The sequence below is a fragment of the Terrapene carolina genome, unplaced genomic scaffold (assembly GCF_002925995.2).
Source record: "Terrapene carolina triunguis isolate 2854851 unplaced genomic scaffold, T_m_triunguis-2.0 Scaffold395, whole genome shotgun sequence".
Lineage (NCBI taxonomy): Eukaryota > Metazoa > Chordata > Testudines > Emydidae > Terrapene > Terrapene triunguis.
The window spans coordinates 386,014-404,081 of NW_020664746.1; the positions used below are offsets into that span (position 1 = coordinate 386,014).

General features: G+C 46.8%; 1 protein-coding gene across 1 annotated transcript in view; it reads right to left on the minus strand.

Annotated features, from left to right (window-relative positions):
• The window catches only part of SH3PXD2B (SH3 and PX domains 2B), a 119,662-nt gene that overhangs the window by 65,491 nt on the left and 36,103 nt on the right, over positions 1–18,068 (minus strand). Inside the window, exon 3 of the mRNA XM_026658053.1 lies at positions 218–293. Coding sequence (XP_026513838.1) covers positions 218–293 — 76 coding nt within the window. The remainder of the gene's footprint in view (positions 1–217; positions 294–18,068) is intronic.

Here is an 18,068-nt window from a genome sequence, read left to right on the forward strand (position 1 = left end):
ACTTTGCATATTACTGAAAATATTCCCATGTTCATTTTAATGGAGAGGATGCAGGCATCAGAAGTTTCAAATTCACATGTTGTTCAAGACTCCAACCATACCTGTGTGTGCCTGGGTGCATTGGGAGCTGGTAACAAGACCTTTTCTTAGTCTGGCCCCACTTGAGTGTATTATGTCAAAACCAGAGTTTGCCTTCAATGGAATCCATCCTACTCACCTGGCAGAAAGGGGATGATCCTTTGTTTGGGGTCCTTCTGCCCTCCTTCCATTGGGAACTTGTCCAACATCTGCATCTAAAAAAAAAAGGTGGGGGACACAAGATAGGATTTAAAAACAAAATGTTAAAGTAACGAAACAACTACTCAGCAGGAGGAGAGACTGAAATGAAGCCTATTCTCCATGTCAATACAGGTGAGTCTTGGCTGTCTGCACATAACCGCATTAAATCGAGTTAGGTTCTGAGGGTAGGGCTGACACCAGGTCTCCACAGCAATGAGAGAAAAGTGGTTGTACGTTCCAAGGGGCTCCAGCAACGCCAGGGCTCAGATGGGCCCTCTCACAATTTTCTAGTTTTCCTTTATGTTCCTGGTCCAACTGATGTTTCACCATGTGTGCGCTTATTCACAGTTTGTATTTCACTCAGTGTGAACTGGGAAGTCAACGTGCTTTTTTTTAAACAACTAGCCTCCATCCTGAAGGATCTCAGAGTAACTTACAAACATATACAAACTGGGCTTAAAACTACTAAGAACAAACCTCATGACTACGGACTACTTTGAAAACCCTCTGATAGATTTATCTAAAAAAGGGCTTGATCCATTTTTGCAGTTCGTACAATTTGCAAGCACTGGCTGGGACGACAAGGCGGGAAAGACCAGAAGGGTTAAGATTCACCCTCCTTATTGAAGGCTCTGGTATCATGACCTCTCTACTCCATTAGGAATGTGTCTGTACCTTGGGAGAACGCTCCAGGGATGTCAATGGGAGTGGGGAGTACTCCGTTTCTCACGGCTGCTCCAGTCATCTTGCAGGAAGGGGTTCCAAGAGCATCACAGCCTCCATGGCTGTCATAACCTGAAGCAATTTAGGAGTAAGAAGAACAGGACTCTCTTCTGTCTTTTATTTAGGTCATCTTGTCCAATTAGACAATTTGAGTAGGGCCCGTCTTTGGCACACCAAAGGGAGAGTGCGCACAAAGGGTTTCACTAGCTTTTTTTTTTTTTTAGGTGCGGATTTCTAAGACCTCTGGATGGGGAAGCGCTTTAGTTCTCAACACTGCAAAAATCAGCAGCTTTGTGTGCGCATGCGAACGTGTGTGCGTACATATGTGCAATGGGGGACAAAAAATAGGGACAGATCTAATTCCCTTGACTCTTCTATTAAAGTAAGGGATTTTGGCTATAAATGCAGCTGGCAGCTACCATTCAATTCTACAGTAAAGAAACCCTACAACCAACTTCCACTGTACTGCAGCTAAAGAACACGTACTATTAAGTCAGCATGGCCCGAGGGAATGAGCACAGGCTCAAAAGTCAGAGTTCTAATCCTGGCTCTGACACTGAGTCATTATGTGGCCTTAGGCATGTCACTTACCTTCCCTGTGGTTCTGTTTCCCCCATGCACATAAATGAGGGATAATTAAACTCTCCTCTACCACCTCTGAGTCTCAGCCCTGTGCTTTAACCATAAAGGCATACTTCCAGAAATGCCTTCACTACTCTTCCCTCATTTGCACCATTCTCCAGTGATGGAAGCACAGCAGTGTCCCAAAATGCAGTCCCACATCTGGACTCTCAAATGGGCAACCTCTTGGTATCCCAAAGAACAGAATTAAACTCCACTGCAACAACCAATAGCCCAGTTCCATAGGCAAACCCCACAGACAACAGCAATCCTCTAGAGCAGTGTTTCCAAAACTTGGGATGCCGCTTGTGTAGGGAAAGCCCCTAGCGGGCCGGGCCGGTTTGTTTACCTGCCGCGTCCGCAGGTCCGGTCGATCGCAGCTCCCACTGGCTGCGGTTCACTGCTCCAGGCCAATGAGAGCTGCTGGAAGCAGCGGCCAGTACGTCCCTCGGCCAATGCCACTTCCAGCAGCTCCCATTGGCCTGGAGCAGTGAACCGCAGACAGTGGGAGCCGTGATCGGCCGGCCCTGCGGACACGGCAGGTAAACAAACCGGCCCGGCCCGCCAGGGGCTTTCCCTACACAAGCGGCATCCCAAGTTTGGGAAACACTGCTCTAGTGCAACCCTGGGGGCTGTGAGCAGGTTTTAAAGGGTCCACCAAACAGAGCCAACATTAGACTTGCTGGGGCCTCGGGCAGAAAGCCAGAGCCCCTTTGCATGGGGCTGAATCCCGGGGCCCTGAGCCCCACCACCCGGGGCTGAAGCTGAAGCCTGAGCAATGTAGCTTTGCAGGGGTCCCTGTGGCATGGGGCCCCAGGCAACTGTCCCGCTTGCTACCCTCTAACGCCAGCCCTGGCTTTTATATGCAGAAAACCAGTTGTTGTGGCACAGGTGGGCTGGGGAGTTTTTATAGCATGTTGGAGTGGGCCTCGGAAAGAAAAAGGTTGAGAACCCCTGCTGTAGAGAGCGACAGGGCACGGGTTATTTTTCATCAAATGGAAAAATCTAAAGTCCATTTATTTTCAAGATCCATCTTTCATTAAAGCATTGTAAATTGGCACAGACAAAAGTTAACAAAGTATACGATGAAATGTTAAGTTTTATGTATCAATTAAACTCTGATGGCCCATGATGAATACAATAGAACAATCAAAGTGTTGCTCTCATGGATTCCAAATAAGGATGTATCCGTAGTAACACGCACACAGAGAAGAACAGAAAGGAAGGATGGTCCAGTGGACTGGGGCTTGGCAGAGCCAGGTTGAATTCCCTGCTCCACAGGCTTCCTGTGTGACCTTACGCAAGTCACAGTCTCTTTGCTCTAGTGTCCCCATCTGTAAAATAGGGAGAATACTTCCCTATTCTGCAGGGATGCTCGGACACATTAATGATTGTGAGGTGCTCAGATTGTCCAGTAATGGGAGCCATGTAAGTACCTATGATAGAGTTATTGGTTTGTTTTTATAACTACATGCAGGCACATTAGTCACTGTGAAATAATACTAAACCTGTGATTTTCTGTAGGTCCTACACAAAAATAATGCCATGTTCCTCTGCTGGTTTTACAAGCAACAGCAGCATTTCACAAGCATTTCCCAAAGTCCTTGTCTACACTACAGGTTACTTTGGTATAACTTATGTCGCTCAAGGGTGTGAATAATCCACAGCCATGAGCAACATAAATTATACCGACCTACGCACTGGTATAGACAGCGCTCTGTCGCTACAGTCTCTTGTGGAGGCAGGAGTTAAGCTGACAGGAGAGCTCTCACTCTCCCATCAGCTTGGAGCATGTCCACCACAAGCACTACATCAGTGCAGCTGTGACACTATAAGTGCTGTAGTGTAGATGTAGCATAAGTCTGTGCTACCATTACCCGAGGACACTAGTGAACAAAACAAGAACACAAACAAAAAGAAGAAGGATTTATCTCAAGGTCTATGAGGAGAAATATACACATATGCACACTACAATCCATGTATGAGAAACGACAAAAAGCCTAGCAGAAAAAACAAAGGACAAATCAAAACCAAAACAATTTAAAAAACATAAACAAAAGTATTCAAGTGCTCCCTTTAAAATGTGGATGCCAAACACAGAAACAGATTAATCAGGAAAGGGAAATGCTTAAAGCCTCTTTCCGGGTTTGGACTTTATGAGTTAGCAACACAGCAATAACCAGGGATTGCTCTGACGTTACCAGTGGAAGCCACATAATGAGCAAGGCTGCGTGTGGATTCATTTCCTCAATGCCGAGTGACCACTGGGCTGTCACAGTGATTGCCATTCCACCAGAGTTAGAGAGCATGTAACACCCTCCTGTTGCTCCTTCTGCCCATGAAAATAAAAGATTATACAGCATCTCCATTAGACCACATTACAGCCTCATTGTGTCTCCATTTATCCAGAAAGAAACTGAATGACTCTAACCTTATTCTTCCTGTTTGGAAGCGCTATTAAGTTTATGAGGGACACGGAGGTAAGTGATACAAATCAAGCCACAGATACAGCACATCTAATTACAGTTAAATAATATAATACTCGACTCTCTCAAGGCCTTTTCGTCTCACATTTTTGAGAGCGAGCAGAGTGCTCCTGAAAGAGAGAGATACTTACAGCGCCAGAGCCAGGCAGACTGCAGGCAGACCCCCTAGGCCTACAGTGCCCTTTGTTCTTCCAATCTTAAAATCCCATACAGATCAGCTGTGACATCTCAGTCCTGTCTTGCAGCACCCCCTGCTATTCCAGGCTAGGGTCTCAAACAAAAGCTGCCAGTATTGCAGATTTGTCCCATATTTCATAGTGGATTTCCTGACCTGCCCAAGTAGGGGGATTAGGAGATCTTCAGCTCACAGATTTTGGCAGTCACCTCCAAGTCCCCAGAGGATATCTGCCCAGGCCAACCAAGGTGCCCTCTATAAGCCTCTGCTCAGAAAAGCAAGGAATAGCCAGGAGTGCTGGAAGAGCTATATCGGGGTTCTCAAACTGGGGGGTGGTGACCTCTCAGGGGGTCGCAAGGTTATTACCTGGGGGATCGCAAGCTGTCAGCCTCCTCCCCAAACCCCGTTTCGTCTCCAGCATTTATAGGGTTAAATATTTAAAAATGTGTTTTTAATTTATAAAGGGGGGGTTTGCACTCATAGGCTTGCTGTTTGAAAGGGGTCACCAATACAAAAGTTTGAGAACCGCTGAGCTATATGGACGAGGAACGGGCAAGGGTGTTCCAGGACTGGCTTACAGCATCTCCCACTACTCCAGAGCTGGGGTGTGGAAGAGAAGCCTGTATGTTGCCTGCCTGCATTACTCCGGACTCTGGTCAGTGTTGCACACCTCCTGGATTAATGAACGCTAATAACTCCCAAGCTCTGACATGGAAAATCCCAGAGTCCCTAGAAAGGAGGCCTGGAAAACATGGAAGAAGGGAAGAAAGGGTGGGTGGGGGTGTAAGTCAGAAGGGAGGGTCACACGGAGTCACTTCCAGCCCAGCTGCCACATCACACAGCTCTCGAGAAGGCGGCAGAGGCCTGTTCAGCAGTTTACAAGACATAAGCCAGTGGCTGAAGAAAAGCTAAAAACCCATTCCAAGGAAAACAACCCCAGAGCCGGCTCTAACCGCGGCAGGTGGTTTGTGTTAGCAGATATGAGGGCACATGTTTGGAGAGATCCAGAGTCGTTCAGTCACGGGCTGACAGATCATCCTTTACGACACAAAGTCTTCTAGCCCCACAGCCAGGAGAAGAAAGAATTTAACAAGGGTGGAAGAGAAATAAACTGCACAGCTGGCATCTGCCATTAGACTCCAGGAGGAATCTGGTTGACTGGTTTCAAGGAGAGCATGTTTTAAAGCCCCTGCCTACCCAACACCCCCCCCTAAATCTTATCTGACCCAAATACTGGCTAGACTGCATTATGATGCAGAGAAGCCCCAAGCTGCCATTCAAGGGTCTTGGGTTAAGTTACCCTTGTCCAGTGCCCCTGATTAAAAGCAAGAATTTTGCAGAGATAGCATGCTCAGCCCTGGGAAAGGAGTTGGGGGAGGATGCAGACTGCTCTCTGCCTCAACAGACAGGGGACCATATTGGAAGAGGGACTTCTCTATCTTCTCAAACCTGTGAACTGGATGGTTCTGGACAGGTTTGACCACAGAATACCCTCCTCCTAGGCCTCAGCAGATTTTCCTTAGGAGGGAAGAAATTTTGGATTGAAGAAATTCATCATGGAAAGACTCCTGCAAATGATTTCAGCACTCAGGGTTTCCATCCAAGTTATGCAAAGAAAGTGGTAACATCACATTCCCAGAGCAGTAAAGTGCCCAGCCATCCAAGATCTAGAGGAGAGGGAGTAGAGAACAGACTGGAAGCAGACATACATACAGAGAGACCCTTCTGAAGGCAGGCAGCCACCCAGACCCTGTGATAGGGCAGAGAGGCCAAGATACCCTCCCTCTCAGCAGTGAGCTCAGGTAGCAAAGGAAGAAAGTGTAAGGGAAAGAGATACTAAAATCACAATATACCACACTATTAAAATGTTTGCAAACACATCTTTAAAAAAATATTAAGAGCGGATGCCATTTAGAGCATTTACATGTATTGTTTAGTTAATGTTTTATGCAGGACTTTTAACATGGCACCAACGTTTTACATTCTTGTATGAAATTGTAATAGTTGTAACTAAATTGTAGTACCTGTACTTGTTATTCTGACCTTCATTTGGGGGAGTGGGGAAGTGGCTATAAACCCTCCCCTGGTCTAAAAGCACAGCAACCAATTCGTCCTGTTTCCTCCTTCTCTCCCCACCCCTCCCTCCAGGAACAGAAGCAAACACTCAGCGTGAAGAACAAAGCCTCACAGTGTGAGGTGAAACTCGCCAAGCAGGGCTTTGGAGCTGTGCTCCGGCTCCGCTCCAGCTCCAGGCAAAAACCTGCAGCTCCACTGCTCCAGAGCTGATCCGCGCTCCAGCTCTGGGCTCCGCTCCCAAGCCCTGTCACCAAGGGCATGTCCACACTGCAGTCAGGAAGTACAATTGCAGCTTATGTTGACACAGGTGAGATAGCTTTAACCCAGCTAGCTCAGACACCGGAGCAGTGAAGTTGCAGCAGCCCGTGCTTCAGCACGGACTAGCAGCTTGAGTAATTATCCAGGGTCCCAGGCTGGCTTGTACAGCGTCACTGCTCCGATACCTGAGCTAGCTAGATTAAAGTCTAGCTCAGGTATGTCCACATGAGAGTAATCACACTCTGTTGCTGCAGTGTAATCATACCCCAAAACTTAGGGTCTGATCACCCTGCAAGGCCCTGCCTCAAAGCTAACAGTCACATGGACCAATCCTTCATAATGCTAAGACAAGACATTTTTATAGGAGATTGGAGGAGTACCTTCGCGACATACACAGGCACCTGCCTAGGAAGTGCGCTAAGCACTGCCTTTCAGGAGACCCAAGCTCAGTAACCAAACAGGGTCTCTTGTTCACATCACTGGTCAGCAGTGCCTGGTAATGTGATTCATGGCCACAAGACAGACCATTACTGGTCACAGTCTCTCACGTATACCGGGCCAGAAATGCCCAGGAATGCTTCATGTGGTCTTGCAGGAGACCCAGATCAAATAACTGTCCTGGTCTTGACTCCCCAAACTGGGACTGTGGCAGAAACAAGCCTGCTGGGTAAGGGAATGCCTCATACTGCCCAACAGTGAGAATCTTCACGCAAGCAGGAGAGGAGGTTGATGGCAAGGAGATCCTCAGGGTTGTGAAAGGGAAGCCTCCCACTCCCGGGATGGGATGGAGTAGGGAACGTGCCATCACACATGTGCATGCACACTGGTACACAGAACCAAGGCAAGATATCAGAGCCAGTCTGGGAGCCATTGTCCAGGGCAAGAGAAGTGTTTCATTAAAGAAACAAGACTGTTCGGTAGGTGTATACAGGAGGTCATATCCCGCAAGAGGGGATAGGTGGGGGTAAAGGAGATGTTTCCATCAGCAAATTAACTCAGGCCAGGGGAGTCAAGCTGAGAGCAAGCTACATTCCTCCTCGGCTGGTCTAACACAATGGAAGCCCAAGCAGTGCCCTGTGCAGCAGCTGACGCAATACATGCCTGTGCCACAGACACATCACTTGGAGCAGTCAAATTTTGACACCAATAAAAAGCTCAACAAAAGGCTGCAGTGTCGGGTTCAGTAAGCTGCAGTAGAGTCACAGGAAGCCCTTTGTGTGAGTAACAGTGATCCCCCCCCCCCCCAAAAAAAGGGGAAAGGGGGAGCAAGGGGTGGTGAAGACAAAAGATGGACCTAAGCCAAACTGAATTCTGAAATCCATAGCTTCATCTCCAATGAAGAAGAGGGGGACTGCAGAATGAAGTCAGATTCTCTTGCGTACTCCAGGAATACTGGCCAAGACAGGGGTGCATGGGCCAATGCAGCAGTCACTCTCTGCTCTGTAATAGTTCACATTTTCCTCGATCTTCAGGGCCCCCTATTATGGAGAATACTGGCTAAGGCACTGATGTTCTTCCTGCTTCCCCCACAGTGCCCTGGGCTTTCCCATCTGGGCAGCTCCCAGGGATGTGTGCAAGGGATCTCAGTTTAACACCTCTCCCTTGGGTTACATTGCAGACTTCTATTTTTGCATCTAATTGGACGTGTCCAGACAGAATAGTCACCCATTTCATCCTTCACTTCTCCTTTCCAGCGAAGTCCCCTAGAGGCACATCATGAACAACAAGATAACGCTGAATTGTAATTAGGGCCAAATCAGGGGACTTAAAAAGAAAAAGAAAAACATCTCAATTTGGGAAGTTCCCGCCTGACAACCCAAATATCACCGTGTTGTGAATCCAGAGCACTTTTTATGAGAGGAAAATATTTTCCAGCATGCCAACTGGTTCCATTGTGAATCATTGTAAGATGTCCCAGCAGTACCAAAATGAAGTGGGAAGAGGATGCTGATCTTACAGGTCTATCATTGTGACTTTGTGCTTATCGTCTTTGGTACTTGAGTGCCCAGGATGGGTGTGCTGAAACACAACTGCATGGCCTTCGGGAACAAACACTTTGCATATGCATGCCTGCAGGTCAAGAGACTCCCCATTCCAGGGCCAGCAGCCTCGCAAGCATCTGTCAAGCAGACACTCTGGGGGAGTGAATGACATTTGGCAATGGCTAAGGCCTTGGCTACACTTGCAGCTGTACAGCGCTGTGAGGTAAACCTTTCTTCGTACAGCTGAGTAGGGAAAAGCACTGCAGTCTGTCCACACTGACAGCTGCCAGCGCAGTGGTGTGGCCACACTTGCAACATTTGCAGCTGTGTTGGGAGCGGTGCATTATGGGCAGCTATCCCAGCATTCATGTGGCTGCAACGTGCTTTTCAAAACGGGGGGAATGGGGTGGATTGTGACAGGGAGTGTGGGGGGAGAGAGAGTGCTTTTTGGAGCATGTCAGCTCTCTATTTTGCAAGTTCCGAACTCCCGGCCCCCTGCTCATTCATTTACTCACTCAAAGCAAGCTGCAAACTGTTTGCTTTTTCTCTGTGGTACGAGCTTTGAAACCGGCACTTCCGCATTCCTGCAGCCGGTCACAACAATGGAGAGGATTGGCCACTTGACAAGGTGATTAGTACAGCGCTGCAAGCGTTTACACTCACACCCGTGAGTCGTAGCCACTCCGCTGCAGCTGTTATTCCTCTCGGAGATGTGGAGTACCTGCAGCGGTGTACCCAGGGAGATACAGCGCTGTAAGTGCCCTGCCAGTGTGGACAGGGAGTGAGTTACAGCGCTGGGGGAGGCTTTACAGCATTGTAACTCACAAGTGTAGCCAAGGCCTCAGATTCTACAGATATTTAGTCTTTTCTCCTACCCTTCACAGGCACCCTCTGTTCATCATGACTGCTTATGAAGAAATACACAGTGAAAGCACAGCAGCTCTGCAAACAGGAAGACAAGATAGTTTTGGCCATTTTGCAGGTGATGAGCAATATCACATCCAAATTATTATTTCAGTACTTGCGACAAGGACCCCATTGTACTAGGCACTGTACAAACACAATGATCATTTAAAACAATCAGAGGCTGACGTTTACGCAAGGCTCTGATCAGAGGTGTATCCAAAGAGCGCAATTTATCAGTTATTAGAGCGGTACCTTTCTCTCCAACCTCATTTAGGCAGGATTGTGAAAACTGACGGGAAGCTTTAAGCACTGCTCAGCATTAGACAAATAGGAGGTAACTGAGGTTAGAGAAGAAGGCTACAAACTCTGGCAGCAGCCTCCGCTGTAGAAGGAATTTCCTATGAAATAGTAGGAAACCATATACCTAAGGAAGTAGTAGCTGTTCTAAATAGCCAGCCGAGCTGTAAGGAAAGTGTTCGAGCCCTTCAGCAGAAGTGGCCTAGCGCAAGGGCCTGTGTTGCCTCTAGATGGCAATCTCTGGAAATACACCAGCAAAACATCAAGGCAAAAAATTAACATCCAGGTCTGCGCAACTTTGACAGACATTTTCCCAACCCCTTAGGTCCCATACAAATAAAATCCACTAGCCAGAGGTTCCCCCAGTCTTCAAGCCCCAGAAAAGCCATCGGGAGGCTGCGTTTGCTGCACTTGCAGCATGGATCCGCACACTACGCATCTTCACATGACTTTTCCTCCTACAGTCTCTTCCCGGGCTGAATCTACCAACTCTGCATCCACCAGGGAGATTCCCCAATGCTGGGGGGATCCTTAGCTGCCTGCTGAGGGCAGGTATATGGCCTCTTCATGCCCAGAGCAATGTAAAGGGTTAGGGTTAGTGGTGTGGAAGAGGTTCTGCCCTAGTGTCTTTGCCCTCTCACTAGGTGAAAGAGCAACTTGCATTATACACTCCTCAGGGTAGAGTCGGTCTCAATCTGTGTGAAATGGAGGCCCCTTTGGGCATCGCTACTACAGTATACATGAGAAGTGATTAATAATATAAACTTGCAATCCCTGCGCCTCCTCCTTGTCCCTGTATTTCACCGGGTTATTCTTTCGGATGCTTGTGTTTTGTTCAGTTCTTTCCACATGACTCAGATTTTGCAGTGCTTCAGAGAAGGGTACCTGTACTGTCTAGGAGTCAGGCCTCCCATTCCTGTGGCATGTGTGTGCACAAGCTGAGCCCAACCACTCTAATAGAGAGCTGGAAAAACTGCACAGATGCACATTCTCCAGGCCTAGAAGTGGTGATTTCATACCCCACTGGCAGAACTCAATGGGGAGTGGAGGGAGGGAGAGGTGAAGTCATACAAGCCTCCCCCTTTCCCCCTTCCACTCCAAGTCTGAGAATTGGACACCACACATGGTCTCCAACAGCAGCCGGGCAAGGAGCTTCTATTTTACAGCATCAGAGACTCCTACAGCTAACGTACATGCAAATTCCTTTAGTAGAACCTCAAAAATGTCTGCCAAAGCCACTCAACCTCAGCAACCAAGAGATGACAGCCTCCAGCACTGCCATCAGCATTCACCTGGGCTACCCACAAACAGACAAAGGCTTCAAAAAAGATAAGAGGGTGACTACCACCAAATGTCTCAGCCATAAAAGGTTGTCCAGGAAGCTCCTCATTTGGCACCCAGGCCTGAAACCTAAAGTAATGACAAGTTACCAATGGTCAGGCTTTCACTCGCCTTTAGGATGACTGACTCTAGGAGTGATGACAGGTTAGGACCAGCCGACAGCTGTTCGAGCTTCAGTCTGGTTTCTAATGGGATCTCCTAATCAGACAGGCCATCAGTGCAATCCCCCATTTAACAACTGCAGCAAAGAGGCCAAAAGACTGAAAGGATTACAGAAGCAGAAATGGAAGAACTCTTATCCTCCAGATCAGGCCAGGAGACAGGTTGGCGAGAAGCTGCCAGCAGCGATAGATGATCACAAAGCAAATACATCAAGAGAACACATTTAAAAGATTTTTTTTAAAAACTAGAGGTCTATGTTTTCAAAAGCAACTAACAATTTTGGGTGCCCAACATGGGACGCCTTAGAAAGACCCAATTTTCAGAGGGTAGGTGCTCAGCACTTTCTGAAAAATCCACTCCCACTAAGGTATCAAGTTGGGCACCCAGAAATGGAGGCACCCAGAATCACTAGTCTCTTTTGAGAATTTAGGCACAAGTACCTAGTCCAAAAACACTGCATGTTACCGCTCCCTTTGTGCGGTATGTCCCATTTATATGATATATGAAGAGAGCAACTTCAGCACTTCGAGAATCCTAGAGTACTCATGATTCTGAGAAACAAGTACTCCATCCCAGCCAATCACGCAGCAGAGGGCCATTAATACAGCTTCCTTTCAGAGCTGCTGGTTTCTCTGCCTCTTTCTCTCTCTCTCTCCCTCCCTCCCCTCCCCCCCCCTTTTTTTTTTTTTAAAGTTTCTTGGGTAATTTGAATTTATAGCTTTTATGTTTGGTTTGGGGGATGCTGGAGCATAAGTCCTGGAAGCCATAATTCTCTTTACAGTAAGTTATTAATCCATCCTCCATTTAACTTCTGGTAATTGCGCTGCAGCTTCCAGATGGAACCAAGCACTGCATGCAGGTCCCAGACTGTACAAATGGGTATTGAATACCGGAGGGCTATACACACATGCTCATTACAGACATTAAAAACATTGCACACGGAATAACCAATCAATAAGCCATGCATAATTCATCACAGCATCCAAGCCATGGAAAATGACTCTTGCTGGAAGAGGTGTAGGGAGCAGAGCAGCAAGGTACTGGAAGTTAGATACTTCCAGTCTGGTTTGCTTCCTTTCCCCAACACCATTCTGTCACCAAGTATTTCCTTGAATGAAACAGTCTCAGTGCTACCCAAATAGGAAAGAACTGCATCTCTCAATGTAGAAAAAAAAAAAATCAATAGCCTGGCCCTGTCAGGGACTTGAACCAAAGACTCATGAGCAGAAGCTCAACTTACTTTAATTGTCATGACAGCAGCAGTATTAGTGGCAATAACACAAGGATCTCAAAGCATTTTTAAAAGGCACAAATGAAGTAGAAGCTCTTCCCTCAGAATAATTTAGGGCAGTGGTTCTCAAACTTTTTTTTCCGTGGACCAACTGAAAATTGCTGAGGGTCTCAGCGGACCACTTAATGATTTTTCCAAACGTTGTTTGTACCGTTAGCTAACTATTGTAAAACACTTTGGATAAAAGCGCTATATAAAAAAACCCCTTAATAATGAATGTTTTTTGGTCTACAAATAAAAGCACACAACTCATATTTTAATATCACTAGTCTTACCTTTCTAATGCGATGGATGTGCCCTCTCTCCCCCACCACAGCAGCCCCCGAGTTGGAGCTAGGAAGGACGGGGGTATTTCTCCCGCCACAGCACCCACAGAGCTGAGGCTGGGAAGGAGGGCTGTCTCTCCCCTGCAGCCACAGAGCTGTGGAAGGTCGCCTCTTTCCCTGGCTGCTGCAGCCTTGCACGTCCCAAATTCCACCTGCCCCCTCCTCTCACCCCACTGCCCCCTCTATTCCCCCCAAGGCCACCACCTCACCTTACATGTGCGTCTTCTCCAGGGTCCAGACAGCTAATTAGTGGAGCCACACCTGCGTGGCTCCACTAATTAGGTGGGGGGCCCTTCATTTTCTTGTGTGCGGCCACCCAGGCGCGCACCTTAGAGGGAACTATCCGTGGACCACCTGAATGGAGCTCGCGGACCACAGTTTGAGAACTTCTGATTTAGGGGAAGGAAATCATGAAACAGAGTTTCCATTATTGAAATTATCTGACTGACTGTAAGTATTCTTCCTCTTTTACATACAGGGAAACTGAGGCACCAAGCAGGGCTATGACTTGGGGCGCAAGATCTCAGGGAATCTGGGACAAAATTGGAAACAGAACCCGTGAGTAAGGCTAAGATTTTGTCATGGTTATTTTTAGGAAAAGTCACGGATAGATCATGGGCAATAAATAAAACTTCACAGAAGCCGTGACTTGTCTGTGACTTTTGCTGTTGCAGCTCCATGGTTTCTTCTGCCGCCATGGTGGCTGGGAGCTGTGGGGACACCCCACCCCACCCCACGATGTTGTCACCCATTACTGGAACCCTGAGGAAGCTGTCGCCTGTCACTGGAACCTTGCAGGGGGACCCCGAGGAGGCTGTCACCCGTCACTGGAACCCTGCCGGGGCCCCGCTGGCTGCCAGCTCCATTCCCCTGCCCCAGGGGCTGAAACAGAAAATGTCATTCAGGTCTCTGGAAGTCAGCGATTCCGTGACTTCCACTTCCGTGACATGACATAAACATAGCCTTACTCATGAGTCCTTACTTCTGATCCTGTATTTGAAACACAAGGCCACCTTAGATCAGAACTCGGGTCAAAGTGAACAGTGAGACTGTTTACACATACACACAGTCATAGTGAGCTAAGACCACTTTTCTCCTGAATGAAAGCATCAGCACAGGGGTTTAATTGATATGCATTGACCTCACATGTTTAAATGATGCATCTTAACTTTCCCAAGTGCATAGGTACTGGAACTAGGGGTGCTGTCGCATCCCCTGGCTTGAAGTGGTTTCAATCATATTCAGGATTTACAGTTTGGTTCAATGGCTCCCAGCCCCACTTCCCCTCCCACACACAAACACTGACTATACAAATTGTTCCAACATCCGTGTCCAAGTGTCCCCATGTGGACAAGCCCCGAGTCTTCTCACTCACACAAACACTTCTAAACAAAGCACTTAACTGCTAGCCACATGCATGTCAGAATCCCTTAGGAGGGGCAACCACTCCATTTTCTTTCCAGAAACTTCATCATTCTCCCGCCTCCATCCCATTTCTCTGCCCTGTCAAACATTGTCCCTGCTCCAATGCATATCAAGGCTGGCCCACATTCTTTCCCCGAAATTCATTATTTACAGCTTTACCCTGATGGCAGACCCAAGTGTGCAGAGACACAGCAGCTATTGAGCACATCAGACTTCCTGGTGGGGGGGAGGAGGGAGGTTGAGCCCCAGATCTTCCGGATCTGAGAAGCAGCAGTTCTATCAATTAGGCTAGCGGAGCACAGCTGGCCAGCGACAACAGTTGCATCAGTCTCCTCTTCCCAACCGCCAGCCACTAAAAGAGCAAGACAGTTACAAAAGAAGCCCTGTATCCTCACATTGGCTGGGGATGTGAGAAGAAACAGAGGGGCTGATTCTGACCTCACTTAACTTGGGTGTTAAGTCAGGAATAACTCCACAGAAGTCAATGGAGTTGCATGGGTATAAAAAGCAATCAGGCTTGGAGGTTTAACTAGTAGGACCGTAAGAAGCATCCTCTCCAGGTGAGAGAGAGATGCTCCATATTTGTGACTAGCCCCTTAACCTTAAAGTCTGTGTTCAGCTGCTCTCTAACATTTGACAGCACAGATCTTTGGCTCTTACAAAGACTGCTGATAAAACAAGACCCTAGCAGCAGCAGCCTAACAGCGGGAGTTCCCAATTCACAACACAAACCAGGCGAGTTCCTGTGTGAGTCCATCCAACAGATGTAAGCACCTTGGATTGCTCCAGCTGCAATTTTTTCCTAAATCTCTTGCTCAATCTGAGACATTCAAGAGTTTCACATGCAGGAGTCTCAGTTATGTTTTTTAATTCCGTGTGTTTTTTCCCAGCCCTACGATGACATAACGGTCCCACTGAGGACATGATTGACTCACTAACCCGGACCCCCTTAATTCCTTGCCTTAGCAACAAGAGAGAGTCTCCATCTCTCATCAGGAGAGCCTGGATGGGTGGTCAGGATTGCCACAGGCTGCACTTGTATTCCAGTGTTTACAGAGGGAGTGGGATAAAAAAAAGCGCTGCACTAAGCAAACCCAAAAAAGAGCCACAGAAGGAAGTCTGTCTGCAGACAGTGGATACATATGACTGATCTTCCAAAGAGCTGTCTGCTTTGCTCACACCACAAAGAGAACATCATAGTCCAGCCCTGCCACCTCCCAAACATCCTTAAAATTAAAAAAAAAAAAAAAGCAATTCTGGGGCCTCCGCAGTTTTGATTTCTACATCTCATGGTCTCTGCCAAACGAAAAGATGGGCAGGAAATTCAGTTTATTGCAAAGCCAGTGTGCTGCCACTAAGTGACATCTGATGAAAGAGAGTGGCCTAAAAAAAGTTGTTTGAAAAGATTTACTGCACATAACAGATAATGCGGTGTTAGTTCTGAGCAGACCTGGGACGTCAGGGGGGTCAGACTGACCACAGGGCTGGATACAGGCAAAAGTCACAGGGACTCAGAGGAAAAGCAAGATAATGGAGCCCCAGGCCAGGTACCGATTCCTTCAACCACATAGCGGTTAGAGAATACCAAAATGACTCTGGACAGCAGCCACAGGGGCCTTAGGGTGTGAAGCTGCAGCAACCCTGAGGACTTCAGGGAGTTTAAATATTGAGAGTGCAGCCCCCTACTCAAAAAGACAGCAGAGATTCAATAAAACAAAAAGACCCCATACAAACTACATTCCTTTGATTACATCTGGGGTTTTTTAGGCCTGACAGAAAAGCAACTTGGCTAAGAGAGCTCTGTGCCAAGAATTTAAGTGTAACTAAACCAAACAGTGACAGCCTGGATAAGCACCTTCTTAAAACCTTGAGAGATGTTAATGTCCTCGCTGAGAATAATTTAACCATGCAGGTATTAAAGACAAACCTGGAAAGCCTCTGGCTGCTCCCAGAGGAGCAGATTACATGGTTCCTTTCCCTAGAACACCTTTCAAGCTCCAACAGCTCATTCCAGTGGAAGGTGACTGAAGGGAGAGTAGCTTGTATTCTAGCGTATTAAATAAAATACAGGATAATATAAAGATAATTGTTACATTTTACAGAATCACCTTTCAGCCTGAAAAATCCAAAATCTTTATTTAAAAAAGCCACACATTTTATATAACGATCTCTTCACCCATCTCTAAAATGCAGCCACCTCTAGAGTGAAGATTAGATTAGAACCTGAGCAGGACAAAAAACAAACTTACCAAGACAGAAACAAATAAATAAAAAGCATTTGCTCTAAACAGAGCTTCCACGATTTCTGGTGTGTTTCCCTATTTAAGAATTTATTGTTTCCCAACAATAAGTAAAGTGGCAGAAATGAGCTTTCTGCGTTTGCTGCTGAATCTTTCATCAAAGCTATAGCACATGCAGATCCCATTCAGTGCAACTGAAGTTCGCTGATCAGTAACAAAAACAAAGAATCAGAGAATAGGCAGGTAGACAATGACTACTCCATAATGATGGCTTTTCTTCAAGGCTGCAATGGAAGCAAGCACTAGAGCTGGTCAGAAATTTTCCAACAAAAATATTTTCATCAGAAAATGCTGATTCTTCAAAACAGTTCACCAGACAAAAGTCTGTTTTTGACACATTTTTCACCTGAAAAGCTTTGAAAAGCAATAAAAGTGTGAAAGTCAGAAAGTGTTCACATTTTCCAAATGAATGATTCCAGTTCAAAACGGCTTTTCATTTTGAAATTTATGCTAATTATAGTGATGAGGAAAAAAAGAGGTTGAAACTGAAATGAAATGTTTTGATTGACCCGAATGGAATTTCCCCCCCCCAAGATCTATGGTTTGCAAAAATTTGAGATTTCGACTTTGTCCCAAATTGGGACAGGAAATTTTTTTTCAACATCTTGAAAATTTTCACAGGACGGGAAAACTGTTTCCTGCCCAGCTCCCAGCAGGGAGCTTTACAAACTCACTTTCTTTGTGCGATGTGTGCGGTCGAACACAGGAGGCGACCTCATGTGCTGCATAAGGGCAGACTGCGTACTTCTGTCATTTAAAACATTAGTGCTCTAGGATTTCATTCAGTGTGGTAGGATTCTTCTCTTCCCCAACAACTTAGTGCTGTAAAACTACTGACGGTTTTCACACTATGGGCTTGTCTACCCTACAGGTTATGTCAGTGTAATTTATGTCCCTCAGGGGTGTGAATAAGCCACTGCCCTGAGCGATGTACGTTACACCAACCTAAGTGCTGGTGTGAACAGCACTATGTCAGCAGGAGAAGCTACTGCCTCTTACAGAGGTGGTTTTCTTATGCCAACGGGAGAGCTCTCTCCCATCGGCATACAGCATCTTCACCAGACGCACTACAGTATAGGCTAGCCTTATGTAAAGTTTTCCGCAGATTGCATAGGCATAGCCTGTAATCAGCTGCTATGCAAATCCCACGAAAGGGATTCTTAAGAGATTTAGGCAGATCCAGAATTTAGTAGCAATATATTCCGCATCTATAAGTAAATGCATCACAGCTAGAGCTGGTCAAAAATAGTTTTCTCCCCTCCATCCCACAGAAAATTTTAGCCAAAACCCAACCTGTTTTAAATTCAAAATGGTACCATGGTGCCTCATGGGAATTGTAGTCCAGGTGCCTTATGCACCATTCTCCTATATGGGCTGGGCTCCCTGGCCAGACTACATCTACCATGATGCACCACGGGCA